The sequence below is a fragment of the Nicotiana tabacum genome, chromosome 6, assembly GCF_000715075.1.
Source record: "Nicotiana tabacum cultivar K326 chromosome 6, ASM71507v2, whole genome shotgun sequence".
Taxonomy (NCBI): domain Eukaryota; kingdom Viridiplantae; phylum Streptophyta; class Magnoliopsida; order Solanales; family Solanaceae; genus Nicotiana; species Nicotiana tabacum.
In genome coordinates, this window is record NC_134085.1 from 164,999,847 (window position 1) to 165,020,385 (window position 20,539).

A 20,539-nucleotide genomic window follows, 5' to 3' on the forward strand; every position below is an offset into this window, starting at 1 on the left:
AATATCTTAAGTAAATATATTTACTTTATTTCATATTTTAACTTATCCTAATATATAAAATTAGTGTTTCCTTAAAAAAGTATAGATATTTAAATCTTTTTAAATTCAAATACAAAAAATAACTTAGAATGTTAAGATGACGATATTCTTTGTTTAGAAAATTATTTAATTAATTATTTAATTTCCTTTACCAAATACTGTATTAGTTCTCCCACATCACATTGGAACCATGTTTTGGAACTACCATTTTTATATTATTTAATTTTAGCAATTATTTAGTTAATTATTTATTTATTTTTATAACTACTACATTAGTTTCATGCTACCACATCAGTTTGAAATTGAAACTCCCACGTTTTTATTATTAATAATATTTTTGAGAGTTATTAAAATACACTTTATATTACCTTGATATAGTAGATATTTATCTAGGATCTTATTTTGCTACTTGAAATTTTTTAATTTTTAAAGTCATAAAATATTTAATATGTTAAGTAAATTTATTTACTTTATTTTATATTTTAACTTATCCCAATATATAAAAATTATTATCTCCTTAAAAAATATACAGATGTTAAATTCTTTTAAATTCAAATTCAAAAACTAACTTTGAATGTTCACATGACGATATTTAACTTAGCAAATTATTTATTTTTCTTAACAAATACAACATTAGTTTTATGCTCCCACATCACTTTGGAATCTTGTTTTAGAAGTACCATGTTGATATTATTTTATTTAGCAAGTTATTTAGTTAATTATTTAATATTCTTTACCAAATACCACATTCGTTTTATGCTCCCACATCAGTTTAGAATTGAAACACCTACGTTCTTATTACAACTCACGTTTTGGAACGACCAAAAAAAAATAAAATCCAACTACTCCAACAAAGTTAGAATTTTGTCCTAAAAATTGTACGCTTGGCTAATAATATTTGATGACACTTGACATTCTAAGAGTGTTTTGCCTTTTCTATTAATAGATAGATTTGCTCACTCTAAAATAAATTTCCAAAAAACCTTAAGAAAACATTTTGGAAATAGCTGCTTCACAAATGCCTCTAGTTAAGTACAATTATCGCATTCATATTCAAGTTTGAAGTTGAAAACTTGATCAAGAATAAGCAAAAATTTGTATAACTTGATCCAAGTTGGGATTGAGGCGTAGTTGTTTGCCTCTGGTTCGAGAGATCAAAGTCTAAAATCAGTGGTAGACATAACCATGGGAAAGTTCCATATTACCACTTGCAGACATATCATCAACCACCTTGTGTGCATAGTTCACTTCAAAATTCGAGTCACTTTTTATATCTCAGATTTTCTGGTTAGTTTTGCACTAATTAGTTTGTAAGACAAAATTAATCAAACATAATGCATGTGCAAATCAGGCACAATCACTAATAAGTCTAATATGCATATAGAATTCCATCAAGAAATTATTAAAAAAGAAAAGAAAATAACATATATGCACACAAAATTGTGATTACAAATAAAAAAGTGTAAAAACAACTCCGAGAACAGAAGGCCAGACATAACACAAATAGGCAAAAATTGACAATCTCTGTAAGGGTGAAGACCCCAAAAAAATAAAAATAACATGAACTACACTAGCGAAAAACTTTAAAAGGTGCTCCAGGTTTATTGGAGATTTAGGCGCAAAGCGCAATACAAGTATGGTCTTTCTTAAAAAGAGATGCAATGAAAAAAAAACTATAATGCAAGAAAAAGGGGGTATAAATGGGCTCAACAATAATTATTGACTCATTTCGACATAAAAGGAAATAATAGAAAAATAAACGTTAAACCTAACTTAAGAACCTATTAATATAAATCAGTTCTTATCATTATTTAACACCTCTCTCTCGCATCATAGCCTACATGGGCGTATCTAGACTTAGGCATATGAGTTCACGTGAACCCATACTCTCCCGTATACCGGCCCAACATTGCAATTTTATTAAAATTATTATTTGTTGGTGTTTAATTAATTAACTTTTGAGGTTTAACCAGCTATATTTTTTAAAATTACTTTTGAATATAAAAATATTTAGTTTGAAATCGTCTTCAAATAGTATGTATAGATGAAAATCATTTAATTTTATTTTCAAATTGCTTTAAGATAGTATGGGCAAATATGAAAATCTAGTAAATATCGATACTTCTTTTTGTTGTTGTATTATTAAAATTAATTTTATTTTCTCTATGGAAACTTCTATTTGAATAATCCAAAATTAATAATTTTAAAACGAGAAAAAGATTGGAAATGAGCATTTGCACTGCACAAACAGTCTAATCAATACATGCATAGTGCATTTAAAGAAGAGTTGTGGCTAGAGGAATGTGGGGTCCACGTGTAGAAATGCAAACATGAAATTTTTATGAAATGATATATATGCCCTTGGTCAACCACGACGTGAAAAGAAGAATTAAAGACAATATATATAATCATTAGGAATTCCTAACAAAGCTATTTATTTCGACATGCACTTGCCTTTCCACCCACTTAGTTCCTCGAATAACCAAGTATGGGGACAATCGAAGACCTAAAATTGCTCGTCAAATCCAGTCAACCACTATGGGTTTAAAATTGGACTTGACAACTCCATTAACTATTGCATTGGTATGATAATATAGGTAGAGCTTAGGAATTTCAAAATAAAAAAACAGTATAAGATGCTCATCTTAGAAGGGATATTTCCCAAAAAATTCTTTTTTTAAAAAGAGCGGAGCTTTCAGCAGTTGGAGGTTTTGGGGAATGGGTCAGAGAAGGAAGATACCATTTAAACTTGTCATTACCAGAATTAGACTCTGCATACCATTTAAAATACAAAACTTGTCGAGGGACTAATAGGAAAACCATCCCTACAGCAAAGTAACAAGTGTACTTCTACACGAGGTTTTTTACCATGTACGGACCTTCAAGCTCATAGCCTAGCTTTCTATAGTAATGCCGGGTTCCTACACCTGAGATAACTGCCAGTTTGGTCGACCTATGCTCCCTTAGAGCAATTCTCTCCCCCTCCTCCATCAGCAGAGTACCATAACCCTGGTGCTGCAGCTTATCTGTGTCTCGACCACGGACAGGAACTGCTGTCCCATACACATGAAGCTCACGAACAATAGAACACCTCCCAATGAGTTCTGGGCAAGTTACATTCCGTCCACACTTCCGCAGTCGTAGCAATCCAACAAGAATATCCTGTATCAAAAGAAAAAGAAAAAAGAAAGTCTAATTTGATTCAGGTTTCCTTCTCATAATGAAGACGTTAACAGTCATACAATGAACTCTTCCTATTGCAAGAGGACCCACTGTTGCAATAGTTTGCAGTTACCAGCACTTATAAAAAGACATAAAAGACTTGTTTAGATAAGCTAGGATCTACTGCTATTAAATTTTATAAGATTAAAAGGAAAAATAGAATTATGAACCCCAACCCTTCAACCCTACACCACACCACCCCTCCTCCAGCCCATTTTCTTTGTTTTTAGTTGCAGGACATGACTGTTCCGAGAAATTTCCTTATAAAAGGGAAAAAAGGTTCGGTTCCATAGGTTTACGAAGTTCCGAGCTGATTCCATAGCAGAACTAAAACAAATCTAGAACAAGTAACTGCTTTTGGCAGCAAAATGCATTGAGTTCGATTTGCTATTTTGACACTAGAGCCAGGAAATCTCTAACTTCACAAGGTAGGGGGGTAAGGTATGCGTACACACTACCCTCACCAGACCTTACTTGTAGGATTATTCTGGGTTTATTGTTGTTGTTGTTGTTGTTGTTGTTACACTAGAACCAGGAAGGAGTTGAAAATCAACAAAGAGCAACCAGCTGAGTTGACATACCTGGCGTGTATCTTCGTATGAAAGGAAAGTTTCCCATCCGTCATTTGCTGTATAATCACGGCGAACAAGCTCAACTTCTTCAGGCTTTATCTTGTGGTGGATGTCCTAATATGTTATTTCGATCAAAAGATTTGAGTTTTGAGACCACATTGGATGAAATGCAAGAAAGTAGATAACAAAATTATATTACCTGGATCCCAGCTTCACGTGTTCGGACATCTCGGCATTTCAAGCCAAGATCATCCATTCGAGCTAAAGCCAGTTCTCGGAGATTCCCTTTCTCAACTCCTGAAGTCACTAGAGGCATAGGGATATCACGTTGAACCCTGTAAACACGTGTCCAAGGTGGCACCAGCGAAAGAATCCTTGCTACAATGTCTACAAGCTGCTCTGGCGGATAATTCCGATACCTGGACATGATAACACTTATGATGATCTCACTGAAGTAATAATTTCAAGTTTGCATCCAACAATATGGTCTTAGTACTATCTACAACTAGGTTGCATGAAATAAGTGTTATTGGATTGTTAATAAATGATGTCAGTGATGGAAAAAAAACATGTAGCATAACAAAATCCAGAAAGTTGACTACACCTTCCAGTTTTCCACAGTTCATAAAGTCCCGTGCCACGAATAACAAGGGTCGGATAAATTTTAAGTCCATCTGCCCTAAATGAAGGACTTTCAAAGAATTCCTTAAAACTCTCCATATCTCTCTCAACACCAACATTTGGAAGGTCAGGCATCATATGAGCAACGACCTACAAAATTTTAACAAATGTATGAATGACAACTTTACCAGTAGATACTAGAAAATATACCTTAAAGTCCAAAAAGATAGAAAGGAATTGAATGTATGAATGATTATAACAGCTTCAAGGCAAAACTTCATGTCAAATCCTCCAAATAATAACATCGCAACACAATGTAAAATTGACCTTACTCATTATATTTCCATTTTCATTTATTCTTCAAGGCTCATCTTCAACATGCGGCTTGGGGAAGAGGGGATTAGAGGTGGAAGGCTTTGTAGCCTGCAACTAAATGTAGAGATTCTACCCAAACCACCAACAAAAGAAGTTAGAAAAGCACCTTGAAGCCAGCATCCTTTGCCAAACAAAAGCAATCAGCCACAGCTGCTACAGTGTGGCCTCTATTTGTATCACGAGCAACATCCTCGTATGTGCTCTGGACTCCAATTTCTAGCCGAGTACAACCATAAGAAAGCATCTGCCTCAGATGAGGTCCAAGGCAGTAGTCTGGCCTCCTATTGGCAAAAAACACACGATTGAGTACACAATACAGATATGAACAAAATGCTGTATGCTTATATTAGTAAAGAGGTAAAAGCTCGACCAACTCTCCTAAAGAAATTAAGTAAGAAAGCATCGGCCTCAGATGAGGTCCAAGGCAGTAGTCTGGCCATCTATTGGCGAAAAAAACATGATTGAGTACACAACACAGATATGAACAAAATGCTAGTATTATTAAGAGGTAAAAGCTCCACCAACTCTTCTAAAGAAATTAAGTATAGCACTTTGCCTACTTCTTGTTTTTTTTAATAAGGTAGGTTAAATTTAAGTATACCACTTTGCTTGCTTCTTTTCTTAGTTCAAATTATTTTCCATCACCTTACCAGTCTTCTGATCATTGAATACGGCAGAAGAATAATTACAATAACAACAATTCAAAGATTGCAGAATAATATTATAGTAACTAATAAACACAAGATGTCAGTGATAATCATGAGGAGGAGGAAGATGAGAACTCAAAATGTTCTCTTTCCTACTGGAGGACACACTATCATGCATTAGAACTCAGTCTGAACTCAGCTAGCACATGAAAAAAGCAAGACAAAAGGAAGACGAATCAAGTAAATGACAAGAGAATGTCTCAGTAATAGAGGACCAAGTTATAAGTCAAAATAGTTTCCCGGGGTGCTTTTCCCTGTGGATTTTTCTTTTTTGGCAAGTGCTTTTCACTGTGATTTTTAAACCACTTTCACATCTAGCAAATAGTTACTCACGTTTCAATTGTCATCCCAATGCACTTTGTAGCCCCATGTTCGGAGTAAGCAACAGCCTCTTCAACATTGGCAGAAGTATGTCCAGATAAAGCATCATGAAGATTCCGTATGAAGTAGTCACGGTATTCTGCTGGCAACGACATGAATGTACCTCCCATCAAGATGAATTCAACCTGCATTATCATAACTATGAGTATTCGCAAAAAATTTCCAAAACCAGAAAGAATTAGCAGTATTTACAAGGAAGAAACCTTGTCAACACTGTGACCCAATCTCTTAAGTTGATCAATCCGGCTTCGAGCTTGTACATAAGGGTTGTATCTGGCAACATGAACGACATAAGTACATTAAGTATCTGGTACAACCCGTGATTTTCTCTTCAAAACACCTTTTTGAATAAACGAGAGTAAAAGAACTTCAGAAAACTATGTGTAAAGTAAATGCAAGTACATCCACATTTTTTCCGTAACGAATTTTAAATTTCTAAGACCGATAATTCCTGGAGAAGAAAAGCTTTAAACAAATTCACAGTTTAGACTATCTATCTTCATAATGAAAAAAAAGAGACATAATTGATTGTCACCTAGCTCGAATAGCTCGCATACTAGTAGGCTCATATCCAGTGTATGACTGTGTACTGTACTCAAAATCAGAATCGGGTCCACCAGGGCAATAAACACAAATGTTTCCAGTGGTAGCTATATGAGGACAGCGATGAGGCTTGGACATTACAGCAACCACTGCTATGCCCGACGCTGTACGAACGGGCTTGGCTCGGAGTTTGGGAAGCAGTGATTCACGTTCGGAGTCAGGCAAAGCAGCGATCATCTCTACCAACTTTGGAGCCCTAGAAAGCCCGTATTTGCGGCACGCTGCTGACTTTAACGCATTTAAGTCTACGTCCTTGCCTTTCCGTGAGAGTTCCACCATGTTGTTGACGATCTCCGTTATAGCACGAACTCTGGCTTCTTCCTCCGTCAGGCCAAGGGAGACGACGCCGCCCCTCCCCGGCCGTGGGAGCTTTCGCGTGTCTGCTACAGCCGCCGCCGCCGCCATGAGTGATAGGTTGAGGAAATAAACCGAGGAAGAAACCCGAATTATGACGTGAACCCGCCGATGTCGGTTGCTTTAGTGTATTTTGCTGCTTGCCGATGGATCCGTAATGAGAAAAATGGACGGCTACATTTTAAATTAATTACAAACTGGTGCTCTATTTATTTGAAAGATGCGATAAAGACCCGGGTAGTTGAGAGTTCGCAATTTCGCACTGATTATGTTATGTTTTAGGATTTTGAGATGGCAAATATTATGAATCTAGTTTTAATTGAAAATCTAATCTGGAGCGAATATAGATTTAGGATTTACTCAGTTCTTGTTCAGCAAATTCAATAATTTAAATCATCTTTTAAAAAGTTTGTATGATTATATGTTAGGTATATGCAATTATTCATAACAACAACATCAAACAACAATAAAAAATCCACTATATTCCCACAAGTGCCAAGTGGGGTCTGAAAAAGGTACTGCGTCGTATGCAGGCAGAACTTACCCCTGTATGCATAGTAATACTTAATATTGTGGGTGAGTTCAGCACTTTCTGTTGATAAATATTTACAGGAAAACGAAGAAGGAAAACCACAAACTCACAACAAAATTGACTCCTCCGAAAATTATGTACACTCTGATTACTTTTTATATATTTTGCATCAAACATGCTGAGAACAAGAAAAAAAATCTAGCTAAACTAAGTTGATATGATGTACAACAGAGAGAAGGTACTTCATCTGGTTTTGAAAAAAAAGCATCACGATTCATCTTCTGATTCTGAAGTCTCTACTTGCTGTACTGAAGTCTCTACTTGCACTGCTGGACCTTCAATTGTACCAACAACTCGTCCTTGCCCAGGTTGAAGAATACTCCCAACTAAAAAAGTAAATTAAATGGGTTATGCATATACCAAACTAAAATATGAAGGTGCTTTTCTTCTATAATTATAGGATGGATAAATACTGATGTCCACCCTGAAATAGCTTGTGGAAACAAACATAAGACGAAGGGAATCTGTTACTATAAGAAAGAATCACCTGATAATAAACTTTTGGCAAGAAGCATCTGAGCAAACTGGATTTCTGTTTGGTGGGTGCTAATAAATTTGGCCTGCAAATTATATTTCTATAAGACAATCTGAATTTACGATTAAAAATTCCTTAAGAAGCTGCAGTTACACAATACATATAAGAGACAAACTACTGATCAAAAACCTTAAGCAGTCGTTTTGACTTACATGCACAAGCACAGTTTCATCCAACCTTACTCTGGAATTTATGAAAATCTTTGAAAAAGAGCCAAAGCATCAAGTGACAGAATGTTACATCCTAGTAAATTGAATTAGATTACATTTTACATAACGTTAAATTAATCGGCAAGTTGCATCAACACATTTCAAAGTCAAATTTATGACATACAATAATAGATAACTTTTACCAGTACTCCATGAAATAATTCCAAAATATTATCCAGTCTTCCTTGATGTCTCATGAGGAAAGGGCGCAGATGGTTTGTGTACAATTGCTTAGCACCCTGTGTAACACCAAAGAAGTGCATCACTTTCCAAAAATCCATTTTCAGTGAAATGGTAAGTATAAACTTCAAGCTAAAGCTACATCATTAACTCTAATTAAGCAGTTCAGCAGAATTCACCTCAAAAGCAGCTAGATATTTTTTTATTTGGCCTGACACGCTCGCAAGTGTGTTGAGATTAGGACATTTTAATGCTAATTTTAAAAAAAGTCACAGAAGGCCCCCCATGATGATTATTTTTTTTTTTAAACTTAGTTCACTATCCTCGCCATTCTCTATTTTCCACTGTCTGCCAGATTCACTAGCTTCCCCTCACCCACCCGCCACCCACTCATCTCTCAACCATCCTTAGACTCCGCCTTCCTTGACGCCGGTGTGAAACCTAAGCTGCATGTTCCTTTTCTCTTGTTTGAAACCTACACTACACCTACTTCCTCTATCTTCTCCTCCCAAACGTGTTATTCTTCTATCCTTCCTCGGTTTTCTCTCACCAGCAGAATCAACAATTGGCTTTCATATGGAAAGAGTATCCAATTAGAAGTAGTAAGCTCCCAAAGTCATAGTCTTTGTAACGGTAAAGAGGTGCTGGCTATATTTCCCAAGCACTTACCTTTTGAAATGGGCAGGATATATTCAGGAGATATAAACCATGATAGTGAAATTGTTTTACATCCATCCTCCCCAAAGCAGGTAAGCAGAATGGAAAGGGAAGAAAAAGATAAAACTTCAAGAAACAGAAATATCTGTTGAACTCACATCAGCAGATGGAAGTTGAAGCCAAACAAGAAATGCGAACTTCACATGATAGTATAGTGGGAACCTATGAAATAAGACAAAGCTCTTCCATGTTACTTTGGTATTCCCAAAATAACCTCATTTAAACACATTACTGGCTATAAAAAAAATTAGAAAAAGGAAGTGAAAGTAGTCACCAGTAGAGAAATTTATCCGTGAATGCTTCAAGAATACTGAAAGATCCATATGCTGCAAGCAGAGAGAGGGAGAGTAGGTTATGCTTGACTGAACAGAGACATATGGGCGAGATAATTACAATAACCTAAAAGTCTAACTAGTTACCGTGAGGCCTCCAATCCACAGTGATTAGGCCTTGAATTGGTTAAGCATAAGCCACCAGTAAAGCAAAGTATTCATGGAGTGAGGGTTTCTTTTATTATATTATTATTTACTTATTTTGTGTGTGTGTGTGTGTGGGTGGGTGGGGGGGGGGGGTGAAAGAATCAGTGATGCCTATTATAGAATTATTTACTATGTCGAAAAATGTCATAAAACATATAATCATGAAGCATATGCATTGCTTAATTGCCTCCAAAAAGATGAAGTTAGTGTCAATCATAGAATCAATAACCAGAAGTGGAAGAAAAAGATAGACACCAATCTGTATCGACAGCCCAATTTCTGCTGAGGTTGTATATCAAATTAGGTGTCTTAGCAAGTATTGAGATATACAAGTGTAGCAACGCCATTCTTAAAAAAATGAGATGATTTAAAGGAAGATTTAACTTAAGTTCTTGTTGTGTAGACTCAATAGCTTCTTTTTATTGCTTTTCAAATGAAACTCTACAGGTTAATCGCCCAGCAATGATTTCACACGGTATTACGGAAAACAGAAGTACATATGAAACTCTTCTTTTGGTAAGGACATATAATAGAACTCTTAGCGGAGATACTTTGTGGTGAGAATATCTTAGTATCTTGTGGAGAAAAAAGGAATTTCAAGATTTTCAAAGCAAAACAATATTTGTAATGTTTTGAAAAGCATCATCACCTGCCCAGTACAGAAGCCATTTCTGTTGCTCGTTTTGATCCCTCATCTCAATTGCTTTGAAAGTAGAATAAACAGGCAAAAGAATGCCCACAGAACAGCTGCAAATACCTTTAAAAGTTTAACTAGAATCTTCCACTTTGCCAAATAATAAATGCAGCTAAAACATAGAATTCAGAATATCAATAAGAAACAAGGATTCTGAAATGGATATGAAACTTTTGCATCTGGCTCATCCCAAGCAACAGTGTAGAATTCCTTCTTAAACCTTAAAAGTGACTGTAGGCAAAGTCAATTGGATCATGAAAAGAAAATCTCCAAACTCGAATAAGAGCTCACCATGCAGTGCGGACAACAACATTAGTATTAAGCGGACTAAGAAGCAATTTTAACCCAACCTGCATCAAATGAAAGTGATGTGAGAGCAGAGAAGAAGAAAAATACAACACCTTCTGGATGCATGACATAAATGAAAGTTATAAGCGCAAGGATGACCAGTAATAGAAGAGTAGTTTTAGTGAAGCTTGAAAACAAAAACTTGTAAGACGGACATCAGGGCTGTAGAACATGACTGGTTGGCCAGTTCAAACACTTTTAAGACGGGGGGAAGTAGTTTAGGATACTCACAAATTTTACCTACTTGCCAAGTAACCATAACAAGCAAGAAGATCTAACAGATTACTGTCTGTTACGATATTTCCTCAGAATATTAAAGCATTACAAAAATGACAATACTCTATTTATGCTTCTAATGCCCTTCCCAATCTGAGAGGCATGAAGAAGAAGTGGAAGTAAAGATTGATACTCAAGTCATTCCCAAAATAGATAGTTTCAAGTATCTTGGGTCTATAATTCAAGGCAACTGGGAGATTGACGAGGATGTTACTCACCGCATTGGAGCGGGTTGGATGAGATGGAGGCTAGCTTCGAGGGTTTTATGCGATAAGAAAGTGCCGCCTAGACTTAAGGGCAAATTCTACAGGGTTGTGGTTAGACCGGCTATGTTGTATGAAGCTGAGTGCTGGCCCGTCAAGAAGTCCCATGTCCAGAATATAAGCGTAGCTGAAATGAGGATGTTGAGATGGATGTGTGGACATACTAGGAAAGACAAGATTAGGAATGAAGTTATTAAGGACAAGATTGGAGTGGCATCCGTGGAAGACAAGTTGCGGGAATCGAGGCTGCAATGGTTTGGGCATGTGAGGAGGAGAGACATAGATGCCCTGGTCAAGAGGTGTGAGAGGTTGGCCATGGCGGGCTTGAGGAAGGGCAGGGGTAGGACAAAGAAGTATTGAGGAGAGATGATTAGGCAGGACATGTCGGTGCTTCACCTAACCGAGGACATGACTAGCGATAAGAAAGTGTGAAGATCGAGGATTAAGGTGGTGGGTTGACAGGTAGTTGTGAGTTTCTCCTAGGTTTACCAGTAGTACTAACAATATTCTTGTTGTTGGTTGAAAGATACTTTCTTCTAGTTTGCTATTATATCTGGTACTTAGCAACCACGTCCATTGTTTTGAAAATTGCTACTCCTGATTATTACTATTTGATGCTACTTTTTCTCCGTTTTACTGGAAATTGTTGCTCCCTGATTGTTACTATTTGATGCTACTTTTTCTCCCCTTTTTCCTTATCGTCTTTTGTCTCCCTCTTCTTTCTTTCTTCCCCCTCTTTCTTTTTTGATTTGCACCGGGTGTCCGAGTCTCTTCGAGCCCCGACTAATCCCGGGGGTGCACAGGCCCTCGGCAAGGAGTTTCCCGCAAGTGCACCACGGTTAATTCAAGTTTTACCCAGTCCGATGGCCCTCAGAAATTGTTTGCACCCAGTAGGTATCGAACTTTCTCCCCCCTCTTTCTTCTTCTTCTTCCCTTTTCTTCCTTTCCACCTTTTCTTGAGCCAAGGGTCTATCGGAAATAACCTCTCTACCTCTCCAGGTAGGGGTAAGGTCTGCGTACACACTAACCTCCCAAGACCTCACCTGTAGGATTATACTGGGTAAGTTGTTGTTGTTGTTGTTGTTGCTACCCTTTCCAATCTGATCAATTCATTTATTTTATACTAATGTTGACACCTTTAGGGTCGTTTAGCATGAGGGATTGGAGATCGACTGGTTGGGATTTATCTACTCTAATCCCACCTTTGGCAGGCCAATCTGGAAAACCCTCACTGTCATCTACCGTGGGTGGGGGATCCCTCTGAAAGGCCAAATGTCAAAATAATCCTCTAATATAAGAGATTCTTCTGTTGTGTTTTTGATCCTTCATCTGACTTTTTAGTGAAATTCTTTCATTTAATTAGAGGCATATGGAAATGAAAAAATTAATCTGTATTTCTCTGGTGCATCATCCTTCATGCCAGACATGAAATAGAAATTCAATCCACACACTATTTCACTTATTCAATCTAATCCGGGAGGACTGGATACCTCTTTTCCTAATATAAGGACTGATATCCCACGAACCCTCAATCTAGTATTTCAAGGAAAATTGTTAGGTTGGATAGGTAATCGATGAAACATCCACAAGAAATTCATTAACATGCCTGACTTTAAAATGAAAAAAACATTTAAGAAAAGGGGGATTTATAATATGCAGCAGATGTTACATAGAAATGAGAATTCAAAAATGTAGATCATCCTAATTTTACACTGCCCATTAGTTTTTCAGATCTTGTGTACATTTCTGAGTCTTTCTGCGGTACAATGGGTGGTGTGTAAGTATATTAGACAATTTTTCTTTAGCTAAAAGGAGAGGAAAATTCAGGAAAGCAATAGAATCGTCTGAAACACTTCTAGTATATGTCTTATTTGGGAAAAAAGAGTAATCAGAGATGCTTTGAATGAAGATTAAACTCCCTATCTGAAACATTGGGCCAGAACTTTTGTATGTAAGTTGTAACACTCATTTTAGCACCTTCTTGGCCCGTTTGAATGAATATATCATTATTTAACTTATATATTAAAAAATTTGTTCAAAAAACACTAGGTAATTTCTTCCCATCTCCAAGCATTGGTAGACAGAGTTACCCGGTACACATGTGCATGCAAGTTGGCGAGTTGTTTGTAATTCGCCATTTATTAATGTATGGGTCAAAATCCGACCACACGTGGATTAGCGCTACCAGGGATGGTAAGAGGTCGACTAAGCCGTGGTCATACCCACGGGGTGTAATAACAAGGAAGACCTCGGCCACTGCCGAAATCGAGCCATCCCAAAAGCCTGTAGGGTGAAGTAAATATCGTGATATTTGAGGGAGGCGACGTGAAGGACAGTCAAGGGATGAAGGCATTCCGGTTAAAGACCGATGGAGAAAAGGGAATATTGATAGTATATATAGGAGGTAAGAAGACAAGAAAGGGAGCCTCTCCTCCTCCAAGGAAGGGAGACAGAAGAACAAAGAGAACCTCTGACAACCACAAAGTAAAAGTCTAGATCCTGGTGGCAAATCTTTGTAATCATCGTTGCTGAATCAATAATCAATAGCACCCCCCCCCCCTTTTCTTCTTCGCTCTTACATTACGGAACAATGCATCGAGAATGTAAGCTTGTCATTTATATTTGATATCTTTATAACATTAAAAAGAGTTATGAGCTTGATTATATTTTGTTCTCGTCTTTAGCATGCTTTGATCTAGAATTAATTCAGCTTCTCATTAATTAGTTTAACAAAAAGCTTAACACTTTTTGGTCAAACAATTTGGCGCCGTCTGTGGGGATTTCTTAGCCAAAATTTTAGTTTCCTTTAGATCTAAAACCAGCCAAGTATCACTCCCAGGCTGTCATAGCATCACCATCTCGGTATAAACACCAACTCGAAAAAGTGGTAGATAAGCTTTTGAGATAACCAAACCAATCTAGGTCAGGTCCCTACACGAAATAGAAATTATGCCCGATGTCTATGCAAAACCCACGCCTCATCTTTAGCGATAGGTTTGGCACGTCATATGCATGTTTAAAGCAGGATCACGGTCACTATGCACTTAGCATGACCGCACGGTCACTATGCACTTAGCATGACCGCACGGTCACTATGCACTTAACATGACCGCAATCCCATTTGACATATTCACCTTATATACCGGCATGTAATTCCACCCCTTAGGAAGAGACAATATCCTACTGTGTGATTCTTTGAAATAACGGGCATACCCTGCCTCATTTTCATACCCACACGCACCGTGTGATTTATGAGCAAAGTATGACATGTTTCCCTTATTGTTTGCACATATCGGATTGGGACTCGATCTCGATACCCCAACGGGCAAGGTAAGTCCAACCCATGAGAGGCCTAGACGCGACTAACGACGAAGCCGAACACGGCTGCCAAATCTGAAACCGTCATTCGAGCACGAGGCGAAGCGAGTGACCCTACAGCGCCGCACCCCCTCTCACCGTTTACCAGGCCAAGGTAACAAGCAATTTCGTTTGGGTTTAGCTTATCATGCTCCCTTTTTGGTTCAGAACAAGAACACGAGCGTTCTTAAAGGTACGCGAACAAGGAACGAACGCCACCAAAACACACCAGGAGAAGGTTCCGTACCATACCATCTCGCAAGCAATGACCGAGCAAAGCCCTCTAAGCCGTACCGCACTACAAATAATAGAAACGGCTCAGCACAGGTCGACTACTAAGAAACAATCTCCAGAACAAGAGACTGAGCAATGGGCCCATGAAACGCACAGTATTCCCCAATGAAAGCAAAGCTAAGCAGACTGGGACTCACCCATGAAACGCATAGTATTCCCCAATGAAAGCAAACTGAGCAGACTGGGACTCACCCAGGAAACGCACAGTACTCTCTAATGAAAGCAAAATTAAGCAAACCGGGACTCACCCCGACGCACGCATAAACAATACGGCGACGAGTAACATTCAATAAAAGTAATGCAACGGGTTACAATTCCGACCTCGCTCGAATTAACACCCTTACGGCCATCGACCATCGCCAAACGAAAGGAGAATTCGACCTCGCTCGAATTTACAAACGGGTTACAATTCCGACCTCGCTCGATAACACCTTTACGGCCATCGCCAAACGAAAGGAGAATTCGACCTCGCTCGAATTTACAAACGGGTTACAATTCCGACCTCGCTCGAATTAACACCCTTACGGCCATCGACCATCGCCAAACGAAAGGAAAATTCGACCTCGCTCGAATTTACAAACGGGTTACAATACCGACCTCGCTCGAATTAACACCCTTACGGCCATCGGCTATCGCCAAATGAAAGGAAAGTTCGACCTCGCTCGAATATATAAGTCAAAATTGACTTCACCCAAATTGGCAACTCTAAGTTCGACCTCGTTCGAATATATAAGTCAAAACTGACTTCGCCCAAATTGGCAACTCTAAGTTCGACCTTGCTCGAATATATAAGTCAAGACTGACTTCGCCCAAATTGGCAAGTCTAAGTTCGACCCCGTTCGAATACTTAAGTCAAGATTGACTTCGCCCAAGTTGGCAAGTCAATTCAACCTCATTCGAATAGACAAATCAAGGTTGATTCAGCCCAAGTTGGCAAATCAGAAGTCGACCTCGTCCGAACTTGCAGATCCGGGGCGACTCCATTCGAACTCACACCACGAAATCTGACTCAAATTTGATCCGAGCGAAGTCGGATTCCCAATTAAAAGTTCAGGGACTTGTCACGGAGAAATCCGAAGATCTTCTCCCCAAGAAAGAAAGTCAAAAGATACACAAACAAAGACGAAGCAACTATTTTATTCAAATGTACATGCGCAACAGTCGCACCTTACAAAAGGCCAAAGCAGGCCCTCAAGAAAAAGTTGAAACTAAACAACAAAAGAACAAAAAAAAAGTACAAATGTTGCGACAAAGTTTCACTCGGAGTCATCTCCACCGCCGTTCTCCACATCATCATCATCATCATCAGAAAGTCCATCCTCAACCTCAACGCCCTCACCAGCCTCCGATGTCGCAGGGTCGTAACCGCAAAAATACGAGCCTCGCATGCCTTCGCCCGAGCATCTTCAAAGGCGGCCTCAAGGATACTCCCTGCCTCCCACAAACCCTTGTATATATCACGTTGGGCCTCGACATGGACCCATAACTCATACAAGCAGCGGGGGACAGCGACAGAGGCAGAATCGATCTGAGCCAATAGTTGCGCCTTCTCGGCCTCTAGAGTTGCGACCCGGTCTCCTAGGCTCGAAGCTTCGCGGTCAATTTCACCAATACGTTACTCGAGTCATGCCTCCCTCAGTGTGATCGTCGCCCTCTCAGTTTCCTGCTCAGACTTGAGGACACGAATGGTGTCCTCTAGCGTCGCCGCCCTCGCCAAAGCCAACACTCGAGCATCCTCGGCTCTCTCCATCTCGGCCACTTTCTTTTCTAGTTCGGCCACCTTCTCCGCCCATTCTACACTCAGAGTGTCGACCTTAGTAGCATTTTGCTCAAGCTCAGCTCGTAAAGATAGTACATTCGCCTGAAAGTCCTCGCACTTCGCGGCAATCCCTTTGCCCACCTCGAGCTCTTCGTCCTTGGCATGGAGCAACTCCTCAAGCTCACTGCATCTGCGGATAGACCGCATCAGTTCCTCATCTCTTTTCTTCAACTCCTCCCTGGTAGACTAGGTACTAGCGCCCGCTCTGAGCTGCTAGTGCATCTCACGGCATCTGTTGCGATACCGCCGATACTTCTCGGCCATTTTCAGAAAAATCTTGGCTCGCGTCTCAGCCCTGCGAGCACTCTCGATCTCCAGCATGTAAGTCTAAAAAAAAGAGAGGGAAGAAAGAGTCAGTGTAAAAACAAAGGTCACAAAACGAAGAAACCAAAAGGGGACTTAAGGCCATCGCGGCCACACCGCGTGACAACCCAGAATCGTTGACCTCCTGAAGGGATTCGCTCTCAGCGGCGGAGCATAGAAGATCGAACTGTGGCACCAAATCAACCGTGTCTTGCAACAGGTTGAGATCCGATGGAATTTCGAGTATTCGGGAAGGGCCTTCCGCTCTTACCACAGTTCGGGTAAAACCCTCCTCGAATATCCTCATGTTCTCAGGGTCAATGTCGGATTCGGATTCATAATCCTCAACCATGACACCTTTCCCCCCTCTCATTGGCCGAAGAAGGGGTGTTGTTCGGCCGAGATGACGAAGGCCTGCTCGGAACAACAATATCAGCCTTAGAACTTCGTCCCTCCGTCACAGTAGCCTCTTGAACGCTTGCAACGGGAGTCGCCTCCATATCCAGGTTGGCACCACCACCGATCTCGGGCGCCGTCGAAACAAGGTCGCCCCTCGAGGGTGTTTCGGCTAAAGAAGCCCCTTCCAACACTACCCTTCGCCTCTTCGACGGGGCCTCTCCACTACCGACGCGGGAAGATTCGCTCGTTGAACGAACTGCGAGAACCGGAGTCTCCGGTTGAGGAGTAACCTCCAAGCGCACGGTTTCGACTGCGGGCACAGGCCAGGCAGTAGCTTTTGGTGCAGGCCGAGCAGAGGGCACCGGTTGACAGAATGCGAGCGGAGGAGCCCTCCTCCTTCTTACTCCTCTCCGACCTGTCAATAAGGAGGAATTCGATCATATAATGACAAAGTTGAAGAAACTATGAAACAAAGAACAAAGCAAAACTACGACGAGCCAACTCACCAGTAAGAGGCTTGCACCCAAACTTCTCATGGAAAGGCGCCCACTCATGAATCCTCATCGTGTCGGGGAGAATTGCGCTGACCCATTCGCGGATATCGACGACCAGCGAGGGAGGTAGTCTCTCGGCTGCAAAAATAAAGCAACTCCTCAGTGAAGTCGTGAATAGGAGACGACTGATGACCGTCTTAAGAAAAATTGCATAAAGTAAACAGGAAAACTCACGAGCGAAGTTCCACGTCTCAAGAAACACTGCAGGGTTCGACACGATATGCCTTATTCAGACATAGAAATAACTCTCCCAAAAGCGGCGGTTAGCCTTATCGTCCATCTTCACCACCAAACTCTTGGTCCCTCGATGACGCATATGGATCATCGTACCTCGAAGAAAATGGGGGGCAAAGAGGTGAAGCATGTGTCCTAGGGAGATTCCTCGACCGGCCAGCTCTGCGTACTTGATAAGCATAAGAAAGAGCTTGTACGCGTACGGAGAGAGTTGGGTCGGGCACACCTCATAGTAACGGCAAAAATCCACCACCAAGGAAGGGGAAGCGTGTACCCAATAACAAAGGGATACGCGTAAAACGCGCAGTAGCCCTGGAGGTGCAAATGCACTATATCCTTATCCGCCGGCACCATTTCAATATGAACGGGAATCCCCCATTTGGCTTTAAACGTTGTGATCGCCTCAGCATCCATCGTGGAAGGAACGGGCTTCGGTTCATCTCCGATGGGGCTGTTGAAATAGGTCCTCGCCTTCCCCGGGCGGGGAACCACCTCATCCACCGATGGAAACCCCTCATCTTCCACCACTTCCACTCCCTCTTCTAGTAGGGATACGTCATTCTCCGGCACCGGAGCACCTACAACTCTGTCAGAATGGGAAGAAGAACTAGCCATTTGTTTTCTTTGATCAAAAGAAACGAAGATGATGAAACAAATAGATGATGGCCACAACGAATCTTAGCAGAGGCAGAAATATGAAAGATTAAAGAAAGAGGAGAAGATTTGCGAAATTCTCCCTTAAGCAATCGGAAAACGTAACCTTCAAATGAGAGGGTTCCCCCCTTATTTATAGGGATATAAATGTCCCGAGCAGGAAAACCAAGAGCTGCCAGTTAGAAAACGGAAAAGGTAGGGGAAACGATACAACACCTAGAAAACGTGCGCGATAATGACGCATGGGGAATATTGATGACATCTTGAACTGACGTGACGGTTCAATCTTGAACTGACATAACGGTCCAACGCGATCCTCGAAGCGTCACGTCGCTGCCTCGCCATGAGGTCCTCGGCCCTCGCATAAAGCATTCAGATTTCTCCCGATTTTTGAATCAACTGACGGAGGGACCCCAACGGACGGAGGGACTAACTGTATGGATCAAAATCTGACCACACGTGGATTAGCGCTAACAGGGATGGTAAGAGGTCGACTAAGCTGTGGTCATACCCACGGGGTGTAATAACAACAAAGACCTCGGCCACTGCCGAGATCGAGCCATCCCAAAAGCCTGTAGGGTGAAGTAAAAATCGTGATATTTGAGGGAGGCGACGTGAAGGACAGTCAAGGGATGAAGGCATTCCGATTAAGGACCGATGGACAAAAGGGAATACTGATAGTATATTTAGTAGGTAAGAAGATAAGAAAGGGGATCTCTCCTCCTCCAAGGAAGGGAGACAGAAGAACAAAGAGAACCTCTGACAACCACAAAATAAAAGTCTAGATCCTTGTTGCAAATCTTTGTAATCATCGTTGTTGAATCAATAAAGGCAGATCCCTTAGCTATCAATAGCACCCCCCCCCCCATCCTTTTCTTCTTTGCTCTTACATTACGGAACAATGCATTGAGAATGTAAGCTTGTCATTTATATTTGATATCTTTATAACATTAAAAAGAGTTATGAGCTTGATTATATTTTGTTCTCGTCTTTAGCATGCTTTGATCTAGAGTTAATTATCATTGGCTAAGATTTATCCTTCTCTTCTCATTAATTAGTTTAACAAAAAGCTTAACACTTTTTGGTCAAACAATTAACAAAAAGAAGAGTTGTTGTAACTGGGAGAATATACTGACGATAAGTCGATAAGTATCTTTCAATATTCTGATAAATCGAAGCATCAGCATATACTAAACCTCTTAATTGCTAATGATCCTGCAACGAATCCCAGTTAGATTAAAAGCACCCTAATTTATATATGAAATATAGTACGGATCAGAACGGGCAGCAAAAAGGATAGTTACTATACGCAACTACACATCCTAAATATGTGAGTGTGTGAAAACTTCAGAGATTGAGAGACTATACCTCGCTGGAGAGATTTGAGGCAAACATCGCCATTCCTGCCATTCCCGGAAAGGGGAGCTTTTTTTCAGTTCCGGCAATCGTCTGGCAAATTTGAGTACCAATACTGCGATCTATTGACTTTTTGTGGAACTACACATAACCCCTTCAGTCTATGAAAATTCACTCCAGCCCTTTTTCTTTCTTAATTTGTAGCTCTAACCTCTTGCTTAACCAATGTTGTCATACGGCCATGTTTGTTTTTCTTAAGATTAAGATTCTAAGACATAAAAATCTCAATGCACACCTAAATATTAAGATTAAGACGTATAAATCAAATATATTTCAGTATTTAGATCTATAATCATATTCAAATATCTTAATCTTAATACACATCAATATTTAGATATTTAA

General features: G+C 40.0%; 2 protein-coding genes across 3 annotated transcripts; both read right to left on the reverse strand.

Moving 5' to 3' along the window:
• Positions 1 to 2,776: 2,776 nt before the first annotated feature.
• Positions 2,777 to 7,053, reverse strand: LOC107827149 (elongator complex protein 3). 2 transcript variants are annotated; one of them, XM_016654228.2, is made up of 8 exons: positions 6,453 to 7,053; positions 6,121 to 6,190; positions 5,870 to 6,042; positions 4,936 to 5,110; positions 4,438 to 4,604; positions 4,033 to 4,252; positions 3,843 to 3,947; positions 2,777 to 3,231 (listed from the first exon to the last, which is right to left on the reverse strand). In XM_016654228.2, exons 1-8 carry the CDS (start codon positions 6,923 to 6,925, stop codon positions 2,890 to 2,892), a joined length of 1,725 nt encoding a protein of 574 aa, XP_016509714.2. In that variant the 5' UTR covers positions 6,926 to 7,053; the 3' UTR covers positions 2,777 to 2,889. The 2 variants fall into 2 exon arrangements, with proteins under 2 accessions (XP_016509714.2, XP_016509715.2); XM_016654229.2 differs by having other exon boundaries at positions 2,777 to 3,201; positions 6,453 to 7,052.
• A 470-nt stretch (positions 7,054 to 7,523) lies between these two features.
• LOC107794825 (HVA22-like protein k) lies at positions 7,524 to 20,332 on the reverse strand. The gene is made up of 8 exons (XM_016617359.2): positions 20,150 to 20,332; positions 10,572 to 10,630; positions 10,236 to 10,333; positions 9,382 to 9,433; positions 9,206 to 9,269; positions 8,354 to 8,449; positions 7,954 to 8,026; positions 7,524 to 7,792 (listed from the first exon to the last, which is right to left on the reverse strand). Exons 1-8 carry the CDS (start codon positions 20,189 to 20,191, stop codon positions 7,674 to 7,676), a joined length of 603 nt encoding a protein of 200 aa, XP_016472845.1. The 5' UTR covers positions 20,192 to 20,332; the 3' UTR covers positions 7,524 to 7,673.
• Between the last annotated feature and the right edge of the window lie 207 nt (positions 20,333 to 20,539).